This window comes from Aegilops tauschii, chromosome 3 (assembly GCF_002575655.3).
Source record: "Aegilops tauschii subsp. strangulata cultivar AL8/78 chromosome 3, Aet v6.0, whole genome shotgun sequence".
Classification (NCBI taxonomy): Eukaryota; Viridiplantae; Streptophyta; class Magnoliopsida; order Poales; family Poaceae; genus Aegilops; species Aegilops tauschii.
Window position 1 is genome coordinate 401,611,323 of NC_053037.3, and position 22,581 is coordinate 401,633,903.

Consider the following 22,581-nt stretch of genomic DNA (forward strand, 5'->3'; position numbering starts at 1 on the left):
GTTTTAGGTCACGCTTACATACCATGGCATACCACAAGCACGGGTTAAATTGCCAAATGTTGTCGATTCGAGTATTTTCTGGGGCCTCCTGTTCGTACCGGTATGCGGTCTGGCGCAACACATACTCCTTCCGTCCCAAAATAAGTGGCACATTGAACTAAAACAGCAACACTTATTTTAGAAGCGGAGAGAGTACTATCAGTTCAGATCTGTAATCTGCATAGTCTTCGGTCTAGAAAGTAAAGTTAGGGTTTAGGGTTTCGGGTTTAAGGTTGATAGATTCACTGATCAGCACTTCTCTGCGCAACAAGCCAGGGAAGACAACGACAGGCGCATGGAAAGCAGGATTTCTTTCAGAAAGCTGCGCCCACTGACTCTGAACTGAACTGAAAACGGAAACTTCTGATGCATGTCACCTAAGGTAGCCCTCTGGTCGTGCAACCTTGCAAAAGGGTGCTGGCGAAACGTGCAATCGCCTGAGACCATCCAGTTTGTTCTTGCTTTCCTTGGGCCAAGAGTAAGGGAGACTTCGCATCGTATCTGCAAGGGTTCCTTCCTTGCCCCCCTTTAAACCCCAGTTTTAAACTGCCCCAACACAAGTATAAAACCATCAGGTGTGTCCCTTGTCATCCACACCGTCCCATACCGACAGACCGACCGACCGAGGACATCAAGAAACCTCGGAGAAAGCCTCTCGCAAGCCGCGGCAGCGAACCATGGGTGTTCTTGGTGCCCTTGCCAGGCATTTGGATTCCCTTGTTGGGTAAGCAGATCACACCTGTTTATTCATGTTGCTGTTTTTTTCCGTTTCAAAGAAAATGTTGCTGCTTTTGTTCATTTCCTTGCGAACTTCGAGACTTGCACTCTAATAAAATTCGTGTTTCTCCTATGTTGCACTTCACAGCCCAGGAATCATGCTGCTTTATCCGCTGTAAGTGATTCATCAGAAACAATGGTTGGTTTGGGAGCTATTTCAAAACTGTGCTCTGAATTCTAACAATGTTTGGTTTTCTTGCACGATCAGGTACGCGTCGATGCGCGCGATCGAGAGCCCTTCTTCCTTGGATGATCAGCAATGGCTCACCTACTGGGTGCTGTACTCCCTGATCACCCTCTTTGAGCTCTCATGCTGGAAGGCTCTCCAGTGGTAACCATGACTCTTCTCTCCCCTGCTTGATTAGTTCAGTTATTGTTCGTTCCTCGGGCACTGAATTCCTCAAGATTTCGCTCTGCCTATGTATATATGTACGTATGTTTCAGGCTCCCTCTGTGGCCATACATGAAGCTCCTCTTCTGCTGCTGGCTGGTGCTGCCGATCTTCAACGGCGCGGCCTACATCTACGAGACGCACGTCCGGCGCTACTTCAAGATCGGGCAGTACGTGAGCCCCGGCTACAGCGAGAGGCAGAGGAAGGTGCTGCAGATGATGAGCCTCGACGCGCGCAAGTCCGTCGAGCGCTTCATCGAGACGCACGGCCCCGGCGCTCTGGAGAAGATCATCCAAGCCGTGAGTCGTCGTCCTTGCTCCATACACTATCTGCATATAAGCTCTTTTGTTTTTCTGAATGTTCATGTCTTTTTTTCCCTCCTTCCTGATGCGATCGTTGACTTGTGCATGCAGGCTGAACAGGAAGCCAAGAGAGCCTAGGTTTATTTAGCGTGTGGTGAGGTGGAAGGCATTCTTTCAACCGGGAGAAGAGAAACGAGTGGAAATGAAAATGGCTGCCGTGTGCTGTGATCAATATGCTTCAGCAGCTGTTATCCTTGTGCCGTGTGTTTGTATTTGATCTGTTGGTTGGACTTGGCAAGATACCTTGCTGTACATAAGAGATGATGAATGAAACATTCAGGCTATACATGTGAAATGTGATGTGATGTACTCAACACGAAATGGAGCACGACCACAACTAGTCTCTGAATAAATGAAAACCAGAATTTAACTGTCCTGAACACATCCCTTTCTCTCCACTGAACACCTTAATCCTTGTGATGAATGAAAACCAATTATTGTCTATACCTGTTACACAACTGCATGCGTATTCATCGCTAAATGAAAAAAAAACAAGAACAGACTAATATACGCGCGCTTACAGATCGAAAAGAAATCCTTTTCCATGCCCTTGTTGGCGATAGGAAATGGGACTTGTACATCTTTGCATATGGGATCAAAGGGATGCGAGCGTGCTGATGTCCATCGGGTAGGCGTCGTTGGGCGACTGGGCGCGGTAGGACCTCCGGCCGACGATGATGTTGGCCGCCTCCGACGGGTGGAAGGCGTCCCAGAAGATGTGCTGGTCCCTGTTGGCGCAGGGCGCCTGGTACGGCAGGCACGTCACCTCCCCGTTGTTCCGGCCCACGCCGCAGCACCCGGCGGTGGACTCCGTGAACCCGTAGGCGGCGGCGTTGGCCAGGATGTCGTTGAAGATGTTGTAGGCGTTGATGTAGGTGAAGTGCGCGCCGGGGAGGGTGTTCATCTGGTCGACGAGACCGAACAGCCGCCGGTTGAAGATCTGGATGGCGCCGTCGATGCGGCCGACGCAGGTGGCGCCGTCGGGGCTGTAGCGCGCCAGCTCGTTGGGGGCGCAGCCGACCTGGCCCACCCCGATCAGGGCCACCTTCCGGGCGCCGTAGCTGTACATGGCCTGGAGGTAGCGGCGGTAGTCGGCGATGAGCGAGTCGGCGAACTGCTCCGGCGTGTAGCGGCTGCCGGTGTTGTAGAAGGCCGGCTGGAAGTAGTTGTTGAGGTAGTCGTTGCTGCCCATGCCCACCGTGAAGATGCACTGGCTCAGCCGCTCCGACGCCGTGTCCCGGTCGCCCAGGATGTTCACCAGCGTCTGCACCGCCGTCTGGTAGTTCTGCACCTGCCCCGCGAACGGGATCCGGCCGCCCTGCATCACGCCGAGTCCATGAGATCCATGTTTGGCTCTGTAGCATGTTCGTTGTGATCTGTATACTTCGTACGTACCAGCTGCTGGCCGGTCTCGGCACGGATCCCGGCGGCGGCGGAGGCGAAGTTGACGCCGTTGAGGAGCTGGTCGCCGCCCGTCGCCGCGTAGGGAGGGATAAAATTGTCGAAGCCCAGAAGTTGAGCTGCATGCGCATGTTGGTAAAAAGATCACAATAAGGTTAACGTTTTAAGTCGTGACATAGACACACGTACGTAACCACCATTGATGCTGCACATGTAGGAGCACTATGTACGTAGAGATCCTTTTTTTAGAATGTGTACGTAGAAATCTTTTTAGAACTAGTATTAGGTACGCCTTTTTTTTATCTGCAACGACGATGGATCTTGGCAGTGGGTTCTTGATGAATCTATGCCGCGCCCCGGGAAATTTAATTCCTTGCAACCCTCACCGAACACTGTAAGTACTCCCTCCGTCCGGAAATACATGTCGAAGAAATGAATGTATCTAGACGTATTTAGTTCTAGATGCATCCATTTTTATCTATTTCTCCGACGAGTATTTCTGGACGGAGGAAGTACTATATCGGCGGGCTGGCCCACGCTGGGACGTGATGGGTGTCTAGCCAAGAAAAGCTACAGCCACATTCCTTTATTTACACACCTACCTTGAATATTTCTACTACTACTGCTGCATGCTGTACTTGGGAAGGATCGGAATGCCAGGCCAGCTAGGAGTACCGTTTTCTATCACCTGACCCAGATACGCATGCAATGCATGCACGCACCGCCCATGACCACCATAAACATGGTCGATCGATCGTGTCCGAATGCGCTGCGCTGGCAGTAGTAGACGACAATTCACTTCAGCTATCCTATATCCTGTAGTTAGCTCCTGTGTAAAGGTAGGTAGGTAGTGCATGCTGATGACGGCCAGGTTAGTTTGGTTTTGACATAGAGTATATATATAGGGTATGCATGCTTATATAATTACCGATGACGTCGACGGTTGTGAGGCCGTTGGTGAAGCGCCCCGACGGGCCGCCGGCGAAGTCGATGCCGTAGGGCGGGTAGTTGGCGCGCGCCAGGGACACGATGTAGTTGTTGTTGCCGTTGTCCACCAGCGAGTCGCCGAAGATGAAGTAGCACGGCACCTGCGGGTCGCACCTCGCCACCGTCGCCAGCGCCAGCGCCGCCGCCGCCGCCGCCACCAAGCACGCCAGCCGCCCCACCAGCTCCATGGCGCGCGAGCACGTTGCTAGGGCTAAGCTAGCTTCCGATGAGAGACTTAGCTAGCTAGCTATAGCTAGGCACGGGTGCAGGGGAGATCGGTCGACGAGCGGGGCGGGGAGAGAGGTGGATATGGACGGAGAGGTCGGGATGTCGACCAGAGGAGGAGCTGGCTAGGTAGCACGAGTCACGCTTGCACATGACCCACGGGACTGAGCTAGCATATATAGGCGCCGCGCGGGGGGCAGGGGCAGCGATGGAGCGGTACCGGAAGGAGGCTGCAGTGATAGCAGATGGGCTCGTGGACGCGCTCCACTTGCACAGATCATAGATTGTTGGTCGCGCTTGGTGGGCGAGCTAGCCGCCTAGCCCCAGTACAGTACTGGCACTTGGCTAATTAAGTACTGATCGATCGAGTGAGTTTTGAGTGACTTAAGTTAGTGAACTGGGAAGAGGGCCCGGCCGAAAATACAGGTAGTAACTCCACACGGCTTTCAGAACCGCCGTGCATCACCGCATTAACTGAATAATAACACAGTAACACTAACGTGGCCTTGTCTTCTGCGATAGAATTGCGACAACCCGTGCATGCTGTCAAGTGTGTGTCTAACGTACGACTGTGATTACTGGGTTGCTTGCAGTGCAGACTGCAGCTTAGATGGATCTGTGTATTGCAGCTTTTGCACATAGTTCATTTAATTCTCCGGGCTCCTAGCTAGCTACCAACGGGGTTCAGTGAACGTACTACATGCATCTTGTTATCACTGCATGCGCGGCGCACTGGCAAAATGCATGGCAAGTGGGCACTGTAGGGTGCTTGCATTGCATCGCATGCATGGCAAGTTCTGTACTGCTACTCCAGCTAGTACTAGTACTGGTGGTTGGATTCGGTGTGGTGTGGGTCTGCGCTGCGCCCGTGGCAGCATGTGTTACAGTAATCATTATATACGACTACTAGTCCAAGTCAGTTTTGTATCCTATCCAAGTCGGTTTTTACCCTTTTATATACTCTTATATGCCGCACCAAATCATCAATAAGCAACAGTTTTATTCAGCTTTCATGGTATCAGATACCGGTCCCAGGGTTTAGGGTATGGCTCCGTTAACGCCACCGCCGCCGCCCGGCTACTTCGAGCGCCGGACCGCACTCATCGCCAAGGCTGCCAACGCCGCGGCCGCTTCTCTCTCGGCCCTCACCATAGCTCCACAAAACTACCCTGCACCCATCCTCGCCGCACCAATATCTCTTGCTGACACAATCTTCGACGTCAGCCCCTACATCCCCATAGTTCTTGATCTCGCCGCCCACAACTACTACCATTGGAGACATCTCTTCGATCTTCACCTCGGCCGCTGCAACCTGCACTCGCATGTCGCCGCCAACTGTCTTCCCCGCCCCGACGATCCGCAATGGTTGAAAGACGATCTCGCGATCGTCCAGTGGTCTACATCCGCATCACCACCGAGATCTTCAACATGCTCGATCACGACGGCGCCACCGCTGCCAACATCTGGCACTCCCTCCGCCAGCTCTTCCAAAGCAACACCGACGCTCGAAAAAACGCTCTCCACACCGAGCTTCGCAATATGGTGCAAGGAGACGCCCCGGTGAACATGTTCTGCCAGCGCGTTAAGACCATTGGTGATGAGCTCCGCGAACTCGGCGATACAGTTAGCGACTCACAGCTAATCAATATCGTCGTCGTCGGCCTCAGCGAAGACTTTGACAAGCAAGCCTCGTTCATACCGATGATACGGCCCCCTCCTACCTTCGCTGAAGTTCGTTCCTTGCTACAACTCGCGGCGGAAACACAAGCTCGCAAGGACTCTCGCCCCAAGGTCTTTCATGCTGCGGCTCGTCCTCCTCTGTCGTCTACACCAGCGCCGCCTTCCAGGCCGGCTCCTGCCGCCGGGCCGTCCGCATCGTCATCTGTTCAACCGCCCCCAGGCTGGCGTCCTAGTCTGAACTACCGCGGCAAAAACCCTATCTACAGGCCGCCGTCGACTCGTTCGGTTCCGCCTACGACATCACCAGCACCGAGTCCTGCACCACCCACCAGTGCTCCATCTGCGGTTGCATGGCGGCCTCCTCATGATCCTTGGACGGGGCTTGTTCAAGCATGGCCCATGCCCTGGTCCGCTCCGTCCACCCTCGGTGCTCCGCCGGCATACTCAGGTGCCTGGCAACCCGGCCTTCGGCCGCCTACTGGTGCTCCCGGGGTTCTCAACCCCCGACAGCCAGCCAATGCCTATCACGCCGCCCCGACGTATGCTCCTTATGGTCATTACACCAGCGACGGCGGCGCCTACTACACACCTCAGTCGGCCCTGCTCCCGACGTCACCCCCACCACAGCCGGCCAATGCCTACTACACTCCCCAGCCGGCCCTACTGCCTTCACCATCGTATCCGCCGGCACTGCTTCCGACGCCACCCTCACATGCGACGCCGAGCTGGGATCAAGCTGCCTTTCTCCAGGCCATGAATAACTTTGCTGCACAAGGAAACTCAGGTACGGATTGGATCTTTGATTCAGGGGCCTCTAGTCATATGTCTGCATCTAGTAATTGGTTATCTTCTTGCACTAAATCTCCTTTCCCTTCCATTATCCTTGGAGATGGATCATCTATTCCTATATATTGTGTTGGTCAGGCTCAACTTCCCTCTTCCACCAAACCTCTTTTACTTCGCGATGTTCTAGTTGCACCTGCCCTCATTAAAAATCTTATCTCTGTTCGCCAATTTACTTGCGACAATCTAGTTTCGGCTGAATTTGACCCTTTTGGTTTATCTATGAAGGATTACCTGACTAAGGCCGAGATCGCTCGCTTCAATAGCTCCGGTGATCTTTATTCTCTTAATGGAGTTCCTGCCGCCACCCCTCCAACATCCATGCTGGCCTCCATCGATCTCTGGCATCGTCGCTTGGGCCATCCCAACCCCGCCGTCTTAGCTTCTATGCTTAGTGAATTTACCATACCATGTAATAGGGACTCTCATAATTCTGTGTTTTGCGAGTCTTGTCAATTAGGCAAACATGTGCGTCTTCCCTTTAGTTCCTCTAGTTCTTGTAGCACTTATCCCTTTGAATTAATACATTGTGATTTATGGACCTCTCCCATTGCAAGTGTTTCGGGTTTTAAATACTACCTTGTTATCCTAGATGATTTCACCCACTTTGTCTGGACTTTTTCTCTACGCAACAAATCCGAGGTCCATTCTCTTTTCCGCAATTTTCAACGCTATGTGTTTGTTCACTTCTTCCTCCCAATTCGCTTTATCCAATGTGACAATGGTCGCGAGTTTGATAACATTAAAAATCATACTTTCTTTTTACAACATGGCATCCTGCTTAGGTTCTCATGTCCCTACACATCCCCTCAAAATGGTAAAGCAGAACGCTCTCTTCGCACCCTCAATAATATAGTTCGCACTCTCCTCATTCAATCATCTATGCCTCCCAAGTTTTGGGCTGAAGCCCTACACATGGCCACCTTCCTTCTAAATATTCGACCTTCTAAAACTAAACCCAACACTACTCCCTATTATTCCCTCTTTCTTTCCCACCCCGACTACTCCGCGGTTCGTGTTTTCGGCTGTCTCTGTTTTCCCAATGCCTACGCCACTTCTGCAAATAAATTGTCACCACGCTCTATCCCATGTGCTTTTCTCGGCTTCTCTGACGAGCACAAAGGCTATCGCTGTCTCGACCTTCACACCGGACACGTTCATGTCTCTCGTCATGTCACGTTTGCTGAGCACATTTTTCCTTTCTCACAACGCACTACTACACCATCCAACACCCCTAGCTCCGCAAACACCCCCTCTCCCCGTCCTTTCCAACTATATACTCCCCTACCTGCCGAACACAACTTATCACCACCACCATTAACACCCACCATAGCCAATCCCAACCATACACTCACCCCACCCGAGACGTCCCCAACACCCCCCGGCCCCTGCTCCCTCCCCAACACCCCCGGCCCCTGCTCCCTCCCCAACACCCCCGGCCCCTACTCCACCACCCAGCCCTACTCCTTCGTCCGACTCTTCCGCTGCGCCGGACTCACCAGTACCTACCTTACCCCCTCGTGCTATTCCTACAGCAACCCCGATTAATGATCATCGCATGCGTACTAGGGCCAAATCAGGATTTCATCAACCCCAAGACCGCCTAAACCTTCATACCTCCGTATCTCTCACTTCTCTTCCAAAGAATTACAAAACTGCTCTACTTGATCCCAATTGGGCCGCTGCCATGCAAGAAGAATATAATGCTTTACTTCAAAACAACACCTGGCAACTTGTTCCTCGTCCTCCCAATACAAATATTGTTTCTGGCAAATGGATTTTTCGCCAAAAGTTCCACTCCGATGGGAGCCTCTCACGATATAAAGCCAGGTGGGTTTGTCGTGGCTTTTCTCAGCAACAAGGAATTGATTACGAAGAAACCTTCTCTCCTGTTGTTAAACCTAGCACCATTCGCACCGTTCTTAGTGTTGCTGTCTCCTCTTCATGGCCCATTCACCAACTTGATGTTAAAAATGCTTTCCTCCATGGTTCCCTTCAAGAAACTGTTTCCTGCCAGCAACCTCTGGGTTTTGAAAATCCATCCTTTCCAACTCATGTATGTCTTCTTTAGAAATCTCTCTACGGTCTTAAACAGGCCCCACGAGCTTGGTTCAACGCTTCTCCTCCTTCATTCAAACAATAGGCTTCACTCCATCTCTCTCCGACACCTCTCTTTTTGTGTATCATCAAAGTTCTGACACTGCCTATTTACTTCTCTATGTAGATGATATCATTCTTACCGCCTCCTCTCAAAAGTTCTTAGATCATATTGTCTCTCTTCTTAGATCTGAATTTTCTATGACTGACCTAGGACTCCTTCATCATTTCTTAGGCATTGCTGTTGTTCGCGATTCCTCCAGCCTTTTTCTTTCCCAACGCCAGTATATTCTTGATCTTCTTAATCGTGCTGGTATGCTTGACTGTCAATCATCTCGCACTCCTGTCGATACTAGTTTTAAACTTTCGGCTACCGGTGACCCCTTTTCCGATCCTACTCTCTATCGTAGCCTAACAGGTGCTCTCCAATATCTCATCATTACTCGTCCTGAAATCTCTTTTGCTGTTCAACAAGCATGTCTCTATATGCATGATCCCCGGGTTCCTCACTATAATCATGTTAAACGCATTCTTCGGTATTTAAAAGAAACTCTCAATCATGGTCTCCACCTCAATAATTCTTCTCCAAACTCGCTTACCGCATACTCTGATGCAGACTGGGCTGGTTGTCCTGACACTCGAAGGTCCACTTCCGGTTTTTGTGTTTTTCTTGGTAACAATTTGATTTCTTGGTCTTCGAAAAGACAGGTTACAGTCTCACGTTCGTCGGCCGAGGCTGAGTATCGCGTTGTGGCACATGCCGTTGCAGATACAATCTGGATTCGGCAGTTACTCTCCGAGCTACACAGGCCTATTGAGCAGGCCACTATTGTCTACTGTGACAACATATCAGCAGTCTACATGACCAGCAATCCAGTTCAACACCGACGCACAAAGCATATTGAGATTGATATTCATTTTGTTCGTGAAAAGGTTGCTCTTGGTCAGGTTCGGGTGCTTCATGTTCCCTCTACGGCTCAGTTTGCTGACATTTTCACCAAGGCACTGCCTACTAAGCCGTTTCAAGATATCTGTTTCAGTCTCAACGTCGTCGAGCCTGCCGTTGATACTGCGGGGGGATGTTAGAGTAGTCATTATCGTATACGACTTCTAGTCCAAGTCAGTTTTGTACCCCTACCCCAAGTCGGTTTGTACCCTCTTATATACTCTTGTATGCCGCACCAAATCATCAATAAGCAACAGTTTTATTCAGCTTTCAGCATGATCAGTGAAGCGCATGAACAGTTTTTACCGTGTGCCACAGTGCCATGTTTTTTTTTTCAGAATAGGACAAACCGAGAAGAGCACTTTCGTGCATTCCTCTTGAAGTACCTGCATTCGTGCAAGCCGGCCCCAATTATGTGCCAACTGCTCCGGGGTTTACTACTAAGCACCTCAAAGAAATTAAATATGAGGAAAACCACGAAGTCGTTTCCTGTAGAAAAAGGCAGGCTGCTTGTACCGTGACTCGCAAATGATCGTTTCCACGAAAATTACAGGTACAAGCCAGTACCGGTGGAGTACCAACTAAGAAAGCATTTCATCAACTTAAGTGAGGCTGCCCGTAGGCCGCAGCGGCAAGTAATTAGGCATGGAGGACGTACGACACTAGTCCGTGAGATGGGCCATAAACCACGGCATGGAGTCCGTCGATGAGCGTAGAGAGGCACCTCCATTAATGCCGGTAGGAGGAGGAGGCAACGCGAGCGGTGAGCGCCATCAAGTTGAAGAGCCATCGATCGGCCGCCCCCAAATCATGCATGCAGGCTTCCCAGCGCTTGCGTTGCGTTGCGGCAGCGCGAAGCAGACCCCCGGCGCCGAGCTGGCCGGCATTCCGCGCCGCGCAAACCGACTGCCGCACATGCATGCATGCAAAACAGCTAGAGCAGACCTAACCTACCACGGCGGCGCGTTACTCGCGGCTGCAGATAGATAGAGCCCGGGGCTCTGCGACTGCTCTGACGCTTCGTTTCCATGCAGGAACAGACTTGCCAAGGACGGGTCAGTGGTTGTAATGGTCGGGTCGCAGCCATGAGTGGCCGCCCGCAAGGATTGGATAGCTAACCTTGCACCTGCAGGGAATGGCACGGTCGTGTTTGGTCAACCTCTGATAATGGCTGCTGCGCATCAAGGACGAAGCTTCTATCGTGGCATTAGCTGGGGCTAAGCGATTGTGTAATATTATGCCGCGGGAGTAGTTCGATGTTTTGTTTTCGCTGTTGCGGGTTCTGTCCCTTCAACTCTTCTTCTTAATCAATAAAAATGGTAAATCTTTTGCCTCATTTCAAATAAAATATGTATGCCCTAGACTTGGAACACAGAAAGGCTTACCTTTTCTTCTTGTTTTTTTTTGCGGGGTAGAGAACGGCTTACCTTGACAGTGCAACTGATTTACCATGCTCCCAGCGACTAACACTACACCGAATTCTGCGATATGGGCACCATTTGGGATGAGGTAGCATGGACAATGCCCCCAAAATCGCCGGATCTGTTGGCCTGGGAGTCTGGGAGACGACCTGACGCCAAGGCCAATCAGACACTTCAGCAACATTGCAACAGCGTGACACACATATGGATTGATTAGTTTTTTTGCTAGTTTGTGTTCTAATTTTTGGAAAGGCCTAACTACTAGTACTCTCTCCGATCCAATTGTGCTAAATCAGCAAAATTAATATGAATTGGAGGGAGTAGTACTTTTAGGTAATGGTCTTACCGATTGATCCTTAACCCGTCCCCTCACCAGTGCATAATAAAAACATCATAAATGGGCCTAAAAAAAATCTTTTTTGCCAGATCCATCTGTGAGTTAATGCGCGTGTGCGGCGGCGCGACCGTTGGTCGTGGGATGGCGTGGCGGTGCTGGTGTCCGGCGGCGCCCGGGCGGCCCAGATCTGGGCCCTTTCGGGCTCCATCTGGGCTAGGGCGGGCCGGCGGCTCGGTGCGCGGCGACGCTGCTCCCTGGTTGGTGGCGAGGAGGCGGTGGCGGCTTCGTCGGCCGGCGAGCTGCAGTGTGACGGCAGGGGCTGTCCGGACCCTTTTGGGTCCGGCCGGGCCTCGGCGCCTGGCAGGCCCCTTGTCCGTGCGTCCGGTCGGCTCCGCGGCGGCGGTGGTGGTTGTCCCCTCACGTCGGCGATGTTGCAGATGCCCCCGAGGCCACTAGCTCTTCTCTCGTCCTCCAGGTCTCGTGTCGGCGACCTCAGGGAGACGACGAAGTTGATTCAGTGACCGTGGTGGCACATGGTGGTGGGCGGCGTGATGGGCGGTGCACTATGATTCGTCTGGGGTGGTGGTGGGGGTTTGGGTTGGGAGAAATCTCCGGCGGCTCGTCCGGCACCGACGCGGCGACGCCTGTGGGTGCCGCCGGACCTTCCTGAAGGGCGTTGAGTACACCTTCCCCCAACTGCCCCCCCGCGTACCGGGGGAAACCCTAGGACTAGTCCGGGCAACAGCGGTGTCGTCGTCGCCTCCTTCTTGAAGGTGTTGCTTGGTACGCGGCGCTTCGGAGTGCTGGGAGCGTGGTGGTACTTCTCTGAAGGGTGCAGCGGTCGCCGGTCGTCTTCGTTTCGTTGATCTGCTGTTGTTGGCATTAGTTTCTCTTTCTTTTTTCTCTGTTTTTCTTTGGGCTTGTTTGTGCTGCGGCCCCAGCACCTATCGTTGGATGTATCGGTGTTTGCTTTGTAATACAAAGCGGGGGGAAATCCTTTTTCTTAGTTAATGCGCGTGGTAGAGTTTGTTTTCACCGACAGGCACCCGACTATGGAGAGCAAGTAGTAGCGACGAGTGCTCCGTGTCTGGATGTCAGTGGCTTGTGACTACCGTGTTTTGGCGATAAAGATTTTTTTATTATTGATTCAAATAAATGCACATATTCGACACATATTCATAACAATTGCATTAAACAACAAGACACTAAATCACACATTTAGAAAGCATTACAGGTTCATCTCCAGGCAAAATTATTAGATATGTTCATAGATTTCATTTGTTAGCATGATCTTTTCATAAATCCCTTCCCGAATGAACTAAACGAGTACAACCATAGCGTCCCATATGTGTGTGTGCCTAGATGTGGAACTCCGGGAAAGGAAGGAGCAGGGCAATTAATGATAAAAAGCGCTCAAGCACATCAATTTCTTCAACAAAGGTATACTTCAGCATCTCTTGCATATTCTCATCCTTTCTTCACTGATGTTCCGCAACCAAGGCACCCAAATATTGGGCTAGGGACCTCATTTACTTTCAATAAAATCATACTAATTTATCTATCTATCCTACATATCATCCTAATCTATGTAGCTAGATTCACCTTTTTTCCTTGCTCATTGATTTGCGCGAAGAAAGAATGTACAAGTTATTAGGCCTGTTTCATCACATGCAAAAAACAGAACACTTTATAGTTAGCTTACAATTATAAGAACTGCACCCTAAAAAACCATGAACTGAACTCTGCAAATGCCTCGCCTCAACGATATGGAGAGATGTGTGGAGGAAGCAGAGATGCTTGCCAAGGATAGCGGCACACATGGGGCGGGGGCGGGGGAGGGGGGACTACAGTCGGTCACTGTGTGACCAAATCGACCGCGGTGGTGGGGAGAGGAGTTGATTCCATCGTCTCCTCATGCGACCGTGGGAAGAGGTGAAGACGATAGTGTGTTCTTGCTCCTTCATGTCCACACACAAAGGCGGTGAGGGGAGGGGATATGTGTGTATTCCCAGCATGGTGCGACACTGACGAGGGAGGTGGGGACCGCAACGTGTTTCACGCACATGTCTACATTGTTGCGGGGAGGTGGTCGTGGCTTAGCCTCTGTCATCGAAGTGGTGGTGCACGGAGATAAAGGGGTGGGGTGGTGGTGAAATTGTCACGATGACTAGTGAGGAGGGGGAGGATAGTGTCCCAGATGAGCTTTAAGAGGGGTGACAACCTTTTCAGCTGCTAAAGCATTCTTTGGTGACCAGTAATCATCCATGTGTGAGCTTACAAGGAGCCACCACTAACGGGCAGGTCAACACATTCGTAAGTGGTGAAAGACTGAACACTGGTAGACACGGTGAATCACCGGTAAGTGGAAACACACTATCAATAGTGTATCGACCAAAGGGTTGCTGATCCTCCACTACGATGGATGATTCACCCACCGTCAATGGAGACTTGATGTGACTCGCACAAAGTTGTTACTACTGACAGGCGATTTGTCTCTCGTGTTTGTTTACATGAACCTGATGTTGGTCACTACTCATATAAACAAACATGGGGATTCGGATTTAAGAAATCATGGAAGATTCACAACAAGCTGCCTATCTAAGCCTCCCCTAGTAGTTCCCGCAAAAAAAGCCTCCCCTAGTTAGCACATTTATGTGCAAAATTCCGCATGTTTAGTTTGAAGAAGAAAAATCTAGAAAACGTTCCTTTTGGATGTGATGTCATTTCTAAAAGGGATAAAAAATAAATAAGTTAGTGAGCATCAAGGCCACAAACATAGGTAAAGATACAATGTCGACTAGTTGGATAGGAGGGGACTAAGGTCGGTCCCTGTGCGACTAAATCGGGTGCAGTGCTAGGGAAAGGAGAAGACACCAGCATGCTCCTTGTGCGGCGATGGGGAGAGGGGACACGAGTGTGCTCGCCGCTTGACCAGATCCACACATGGAGGCCGGGAGAGGAGGGGATAGGCCGTGTTCCCCAAGTAGCTACTGATGGACGATTTATATCTCGTGTTTGTTTATCGAGTCATTTTGGATTTTAAGGAATCATGAACAACTCACAGCGAGCTGCCTGATGTGCAATTCAACATGTTTAGTGCGAAGAGAAATCTAGAAAACGTTCCTTTCCTTTTGGATGTTGTGTCATTTCTAAAAGGAATCCAATCCAACAATGAATACACAGGTTGGTGGGCATCAAGGCCACAAATATAGGTAAAGACATGACGTCGACTAGTCCTGTTTAGGCATGATGAGTTGATGGTGGCACACCAAAGACAGTACTCACTGTCAATCGGTCTCTATTTTGTAACGCCGGATCAATTAAACGGAACACCTGATTAAACGCAAGAACACTGGAGACACGGCAGCTTGAAGCTAGGCTCTGTAAGTTACGGAGTAGCTGAAGCTTGTGTGGAAGTTAGGCCTGGCGTTTGGCTGCACTGTCTGCATGCCGTGGATGTCACTGCATTCACGTCTGAAACGGCGCCAAACTTTCCTGTGTGCAAGCATTTGGAACTACTCTACCATGGCAGGCATTTCTTTAGTGTACGTAAGCACTGCTGGTAAACATAAGGTGATCGACCGGTTGGTGGAGCCATGCAGGGGAAATCAGCAGGAAAGGTTACATTATTGTTCTCATCATCAAGTCACAGTACATGGGCCCCAACTAACCACTAATTCCAACTGGCACTGATTCAAGGTGTTAAGAGATGGCATCATAAAATAACCTAGAAGGGACCTTTCAGTTTGTAATACTGTTGCAGCACGGTATCTCACTGTTGCACGTGTACGGTATACTTCAGTACGAGTGCGGCGTATGTACGTGCTGGTCCTTGAACTGGTAGCGACTCACAGACGAATGTGGCCTCATGTCAGGTCCTCTAGAGGTCAAAAGTACGCTATATGCAAACCACAAGTCCCAGTCAGATAGCTCACGTAGCCTGAACTGCATTGCAAGGTCTAGCCCTCATTGCATATATAGTACAGTAATGATCAAATTAAACAGGAAAACAAATCCATCCAAACTTTTCCTCCGATGCGGTAACTATAAGTTCGCAGTGGCTAACAACAATAGCACAAAGCTTCACTACTCTAGGATAAATGAGAATTTTCAAATAATATAATCAGCTGACCATCAACAATACAATTCAAACATATTGTAACATCCCAATTTTTAATTTGGATGTTATACATAGGTCATCATATGTATATCATATATTTTTTTGCATTTTGGTTGTGATCCTAAAAATCTTAAGCAACTCAAGGACCCAAGGAGAGAGCTGGAGGTTTCACATATTTTCATATTTGAATTTTTCTCAAATTTGAAAAGAGGATCAATTTAGTTTTAATATTTTCTCTCGAATTATTTCTAATAATCAAAATAAATGAGAGAAGATAAAATGACTTCTTCAAAAAGAGAGGAATATTGGAGAAGAAATTTTAAAATCAAATTATTATTTTATTTGAATTAGAAAAATATGCATTTTTGAAAATTGCATTTTTAGGCCAAAAAATATTCACTTTGTTCTAAATATTAGATTTAGATGGTGAAAATTGTTTCTGGTTTTTTAGATTTTTTTAATATTTTATTAGGATTTTTCTTTCGGGCGAATTTTTTTTTTAAAAATCCCGCCCGACTAGGCCGAAGGCCCAGCCGAGCAGGCCGACCCGCTCCGCGCCGCCTTCCTCCCGCGCGGGGAGACCGAGCCGCCGCCGTTGCCTGAGTCCGGCCGGGGCACGACTCCCGGTCCGAGTCCGGCCGGGGCACGCCTCCCGGTCCGACCCGGCGCCCCTCCTCCAAGCCGCCCGCGCCCCCCGTCCCCTTTAAATACCGCCGCCCCGCCACCCGCCGCCCGCTGCTGCAGCCGCCGCCGCTTGTGTGCCGCCCCGCGCCGCCACCCACCGCACCGCCGCCGCGAGCCACCGCTGCCACCACGCCGTCTCGCCGGATCCCGCCGTCGTCGCCGCCGGCGATTTCCTCTGGTTAACTGGTAAAAATCCGATCCGGTTTTTCCCTCGGTTTTTCTTCCGGTTTTCTTTTAGAGTTAGGGTTTTCTCTCGGTTTCCCGATCGGTTTTAATTTGCGGACGTTCGTCCGTTAATCCGCAGTAGCAAACGTTTTCGTTCGTTAGGGTTTCATAGCGAACGTTTGTTCGTTAGGGTTTTTCTTTTATTTTATTTTCAGCCAGGGACCTATCCGCGATTACTTTTATCATAGATTAATCCATGATCTTCAAACCCTCGCAACTTTTAGCTCGTTTATCCAAATCCAGTGAAACCAATGCCAAAATCTTCGTCTTGTTCCCCTCTTTCCAGATAATCAACTTGAACATGATTTTGGCAATTTAAAATTTGGTTTCTAGCATATTTGAATTCGAACATCTTTTGATTGTAGTTTGAGTTCCGTAGCTCCGATTCGATTGATTCTTTTTGCAAATCGAAGCTCTTCAGTCGAACTTTCAGTTTGGATCTTTTCTCTTGAGTTTTACCCTTGCATCTTATGCTTGAGTGCTTATGTATGTTCTTGTTTGTTCCCGATAGAGTTTTCGAAGTGCGAAGCGTGCTACTACGAGTCACTAGGGTTTTCAAATCGTCAGCAAGGCAAGTAACACTTTGATCATACCTCTTTAATACCCAGTTTTTATGCATTAGTTTCAATCCTCAAATACTGCATGGTTAGGATCTGGTTAGCATGTGGGTATTGGGAAGTAGTTGATGAGGTAGAACCTATTGCCTTTTTATTTCAAACCCTGAGAGTTACTTCTACGTTATGCTTATACTGTTATGCTACGCTCGTAGACGTGGTTTGGTTTGAGAGATCCATGACAGATGTGGGAGTTATCATTTAGTAATGGTTGAACTTAAGGTGGCTACTTTAACTCACATCTGGGTGGATTGGTTGAGGCACCCTGGAGCACCCAGTGGTTGTCTGGGCACCTAGAGCAATCCAGCGTTGTCCTGGGATATCCCGGAGTACCCGTGTAATCATCCTATGGTTCGCCACCCAGGCTCAAAGGAATCATAAGATTATTCATTCTAGAAACTTCCGTGTGCAGCCACAAGCCATTATGGGCTCTGGCATAGTTGAGTGTGGTAGGCTAGCAGATGTAGGGGAAGTAGGTGGTACTGTCTACCCAGAGTAAAGAGTTAATGCTTCTGAAAGACTGTGTCTCGATCACCCGTTTCTCAAACATCATATAGTGCGAGAAATTCAACGGAGGAGATCGAGTCTTGTGGGGAAAAGTGCGCAAACCTCTGCAGAGTGTATAAACTAATCATGGTTAGTCGTGTCCCCGGTTATGAACATCTTGAGTATCTGGTACTTGAATTATTGATTTGATCTCATCACTCTATTTAATTAATTTGTTGGGTTGATAATTATTAATTGGGATTGAGTTGGAGGAACCTTCTCAATGTTTTCAACAAACTTTGTAGTTAAATAAAATATAATCCTTTGTTGTAGGAAAAAACTAGCTTTCTGCAAAAATAACCATAGAGCCTCCACCAGCCATATATGCATGTAGTGATAGCTGTTATTTGCTCATTGCTCTATAGTGTTATCTTGCCAGCATATTCCATGTGCTGACCCTTTCGGGCTGCAACGTATTATGTTGCAGAGTTTTTCAGACAAAGAGTAAGGTGCGCTAGGTCGTTGTCGTGCACTCAGCTATGCCGTTGGAGTTGCTGGACTCATTTACCTTTGAAGCTTCCGCAGTTATCTTATTTAGATGGCCTTCAGCCATATTATTGTAATAAGATCTCTTTTGAGACATTCGATGCACTAAGTGTGTGATTGAACTCTGTTATAAATCCTCGAGTACTGTCTGTGTCGGTATTACCGATCCAGGGATGATACTTATGCACAGAGATTTGACCGTCTGAGGTCGGATCGCTACAAGATGGTATCAGAGTAGTAGGACGCGACCACTAAGATAAGCCATAGGACCTCTTCTCTACTCATTTCTGACTCTTCTCCATTTTCTACTCTATAGATGGCGGACCCAAGGAACAAGTTTGCTCAACCGGATGAAGACACCCCTTTTGGACAACACTTGAAGGAGGCCACTAAGTATTTGAGCATCGGAATACCAAGCATCACCGGGACCTACACCGCCACTTTACCAGAAGAGGAGCGTTGGATGATCCGAGTTCATGTTCCAGGGAGAACATTCACGCCAGTTACTAAGCCCATAGAGTTTTCCTTTGATGCACCAACCTGGAGTCTAGGAAAGAGCATGGCAGCCCACATCGCCATGGGACGCATCGGCGAAGTTTATCACAAGGATCTTAAGGACACCATCTACCAGATATGCGGGCGCCGAGATGAGCAATGGGAGATGATTTGCACTAGGAGGGACAAGTCCATTGCAGCCTACATCCAGGAGTTAAACCAGCATATTTGTCGTCAGGAGAACCAGATGTGCGCCAGCATGATAGACCTGAAGAAAGTTGAAAGTGCGTTATATCGACTAGAGGGGTGTGAATAGGCGATTTTTATGAATTCTTCACTGAGGAATTTGTGGGTGAGGAAATTCCTTAGCGAAGAACTACTTGCAGCGGAATAAGTACTCAAAAGTATGCATAGCAAAACACAAGCATAGTCATCATGATGAAATGAAAACAAGCACAGAGTACAGAAAGCGTAAACACAGGATAACACAGGATGAAGACAAACAAACTGAGGAAATTGAACTGAGGAAATTGAGAAAGTCTTCAGTAAAAGTCTTCAAACACAGATATGAACAAGTGCACAACACAGTAATGAGGAAATGAAAGAGTTGAGGAAATAGAACCAGTTGGCTTGGTGAAGACAATGATTTGGTAGACCAGTTCCAACTGCTGTCTCAGTTGTACGTCTGGTTGGAGCGGCTAGGTATTTAAACCTGAGGGCACCCAGTCCCGGACACACAGTCCTCACCGTATTCTCCTTGAACTAAGGTCACACAGACCTCGTCCAATCACTCGTGGTAAGTCTTCAGGTGACCTCCAAACCTTCACAAACTCGGTCACTCGGCGATCCACAATTTCCTCTTGGATGCTCTAGACCATGACGCCTAACCGTCTGGAAGAAGCACAGTCTTCAAAGGTAACAAGTGTCGGATCCACGCAGGATCAATCTCTTCAGTGATGCTCAATCACTTTGGGTTTGTAGGTGTTTGGGTTTGGGGTTTTTCCTCACTTGATGATTTTTGCTCAAAGTCCTCGGAGGATGGGATGCTCACAATTGACAAGTGTCAGTTTCTCTCGGAGCAGCCAACCAGCTAGTGGTCGTAGGGGGCGGCTATTTATAGCCTAGGGAGCAGCCCGACATGATAAGACATAAATGCCCTTCAATGATATGACCGTTAGGTGGGTAAATATTTCGGGACAGCTGGCGTATCGCACAACAACAGTCGGAAATTTGAGTATCAAATTCCTCAGGGCTATCATGTTCCTCACTGTGTAGGCAATCCGCACTGGCGAATTCCTAACTCCTCAGTCAGAACAAATTCCTCAGAGAACAGAAGAACTTCGTCTCTGTCACTGAAGAATATGACTGAACTGTATGAGATTTCCAATGGATTCACTCGAAGGGATTGGTAGGTGTAGGATTTTGAGTTGAGCATCACATGGAAATTTTTCCTTAGTATTTCCTCGACCCCCTTTAACAGTACGGTGTTTCCTATGACTCAAGAAAGAGAAAATGAAACTACGAAAACAAAAGTCTTCACGCTTCATATTCCTCAAATGAATACCAAGTCTTCAAGGTCACGCCAATTTCTTCACTTTCAAAATCTTCAAAAAGTCTTCAGAAATCCAAAGTCTTCAGTCAAAGAACTTCATTTTTAGGGGTCGACTTTCTCTGTAAATATCAAACTCCTCATAGACTTATAGACCTGTGTACACTTATAAACACATTAGTCCCTTAACCTATAAGTCTTCAATACACCAAAATCACTAAGGGGCACTAGATGCACTTACAAAAGTGATGACCAGGAACATGGAGCTTGAAGAGGAACTCAAGTCTACACACGATGTATATGAAGAGGAGATTGCAATACTAGTGTTGATTACTCCTTATAGTTAATGCTAGTTGGTTTATTTGGTGGAAGATCATATGTTCAGATCCTTTATGCATATTAATACCCCTCTGATTATGAACATGAATATGATTTGTGAGTAGTTACGTTTGTTCCTGAGGACGTGGGAGAAGTCTTGCTATAAGTAGTCATGTGAATTTGGTATTCGTTCGATATTTTGATGAGATGTATGTTGTCTCTCCTCTAGTGGTGTTATGTGAACGTCGACTACATGACACTTCACCATTGTTTGGGCCTAGAGGAAGGCATTGGGAAGTAATAAGTAGATGATGGGTTGCTAGAGTGACAGAAGCTTAAACCCTAGTTTATAAGTTGCTTCGTAAGGGACTGATTTGGATCCATATGTTTCATGCTATGGTTAGGTTTACCTTAATACTTCTTTTGTAGTTGCGGATGCTTGCAATAGGGGTTAATCATAAGTGGGATGCTTGTCCAAGGAAGGGCAGTACCCAAGCACCGGTCCACCCACATATAAAATTATCAAAGTAACGAACGCGAATCATATGAGCGTGGTGAAAACTAGCTTGACGATAATTCCCATGTGTCCTCGGGAGCGTTTTCCTTTATATAAGAGTTTGTCCCGGCTTGTCCTTTGCTACAAAAAGGATTGGGCTACCTTGCTGCACCTTGTTTACTTTTGTTACTTGTCAACCGTTACAAATTACCTTATCACAAAACTATCTGTTACCGATAATTTCAGTGCTTGCAGAGAATATCTTATCGAAAACCGCTTGTCATTTCCTTCTGCGCCTCGTTGGGTTCGACACTCTTACTTATCTAAAGGACTACGATAGATCCCCTACACTTGTGGGTCATCAAGACTCTTTTCTGGCGCCATTGCCGGGGAGTGAAGCGCCTTTGGTAGGTGGAATTTGGTAAGGAAAATTTTATATAGTGTGCTGAAATTTACTGTCACTTGTTACTATGGAACATAATCCTTTGAGGGGCTTGTTCGGGGTATCTTCACCCTGACCAGTAGAGCAAAGAGTTGCTCCTCAACCTACTGAACCTACTGAAAATGTTTACTTTGAAATTCCTTCGGGTATGATAGAGAAACTGCTAGCTAATCCTTTTACAGGAGATGGAACATTACATCCCGATTTGCATCTAATCTATGTGGATGAAGTTTGTCGATTATTTAAGCTTGCAGGTATGCCCGAGGATGTTATCAAGAAGAAGGTCTTCCCTTTATCTTTGAAGGGAAAGACATTGACATGGTTTAGGCTATGTGATGATATGGGATCATGGAACTACAACCGATTGAAATTGGAATTTCATCAGAAGTTTTATCCTATGCATCTTGTTCATCGTGATCGTAATTATATATATAATTTTTGGCCTCGCGAAGGAGAAAGCATCGCTCAAGCTTGGGGGAGGCTTAAGTCAATGTTATATTCATGCCCCAATCATGAGCTCTCAAGAGAAATTATTATTCAAAATTTTTATGCTCGGCTTTCTCTCAATAATCGCTCCATGCTCGATACTTCTTGTACTGGCTCTTTTATGATGAAGACTATTGAATTCAAATGGGATTTATTAGAAAGAATTAAACGTAACTCTGAAGATTGGGATCTCGACGAAGGTAAGGAGTTAGGTATAACACCTAAGTTTGATTGTGTTAAATATTTTATGGATACCGATGTTTTCCGTGAATTTAGCACTAAGTATGGACTTGACTCTGAGATAGTAGCTTCTTTCTGTGAATCCTTTGCTACTCATGTTGATCTCCCTAAGAAGAAGTGGTTTAAATACAATCCTCCCATTGAAGTAAAAGTAGTTGCACCTATCAAAGTTGAAGAAAAAGACTATTACTTATAATGTTGATCCTGTTGTTCCTACTGCTTATATTGAGAAACCACTTTTCCCTGTTAGAATAAAGGATCATGCTAAAGCTTCAACTGTGGTTCGTAAGAGTAACACTAGAACACCTACACCTCCTGAGCAAATTAAAGTTGAACCTAATATTGCTATGGTTAAAGATCTCTTGGCTGATAA

At 48.0% G+C, this 22,581-nt stretch overlaps 2 protein-coding genes across 2 annotated transcripts; one reads left to right on the plus strand and one right to left on the minus strand.

The window, feature by feature from the left end:
- The first annotated feature begins 254 nt into the window (after nt 1-254).
- Nucleotides 255-2,068, plus strand: LOC109731935 (HVA22-like protein f). Its single transcript, XM_020291111.4, has 5 exons — nt 255-763; nt 905-931; nt 1,025-1,147; nt 1,261-1,507; nt 1,622-2,068. Exons 1-5 carry the CDS (start codon nt 717-719, stop codon nt 1,646-1,648), a joined length of 471 nt encoding a protein of 156 aa, XP_020146700.1. The 5' UTR covers nt 255-716; the 3' UTR covers nt 1,649-2,068.
- On the minus strand, nt 1,936-4,338 carry LOC109731934 (GDSL esterase/lipase At5g45670). Its single transcript, XM_020291110.4, has 3 exons — nt 3,900-4,338; nt 2,966-3,090; nt 1,936-2,888 (listed from the first exon to the last, which is right to left on the minus strand). Exons 1-3 carry the CDS (start codon nt 4,144-4,146, stop codon nt 2,166-2,168), a joined length of 1,095 nt encoding a protein of 364 aa, XP_020146699.1. The 5' UTR covers nt 4,147-4,338; the 3' UTR covers nt 1,936-2,165.
- Nucleotides 4,339-22,581: the final 18,243 nt, after the last annotated feature.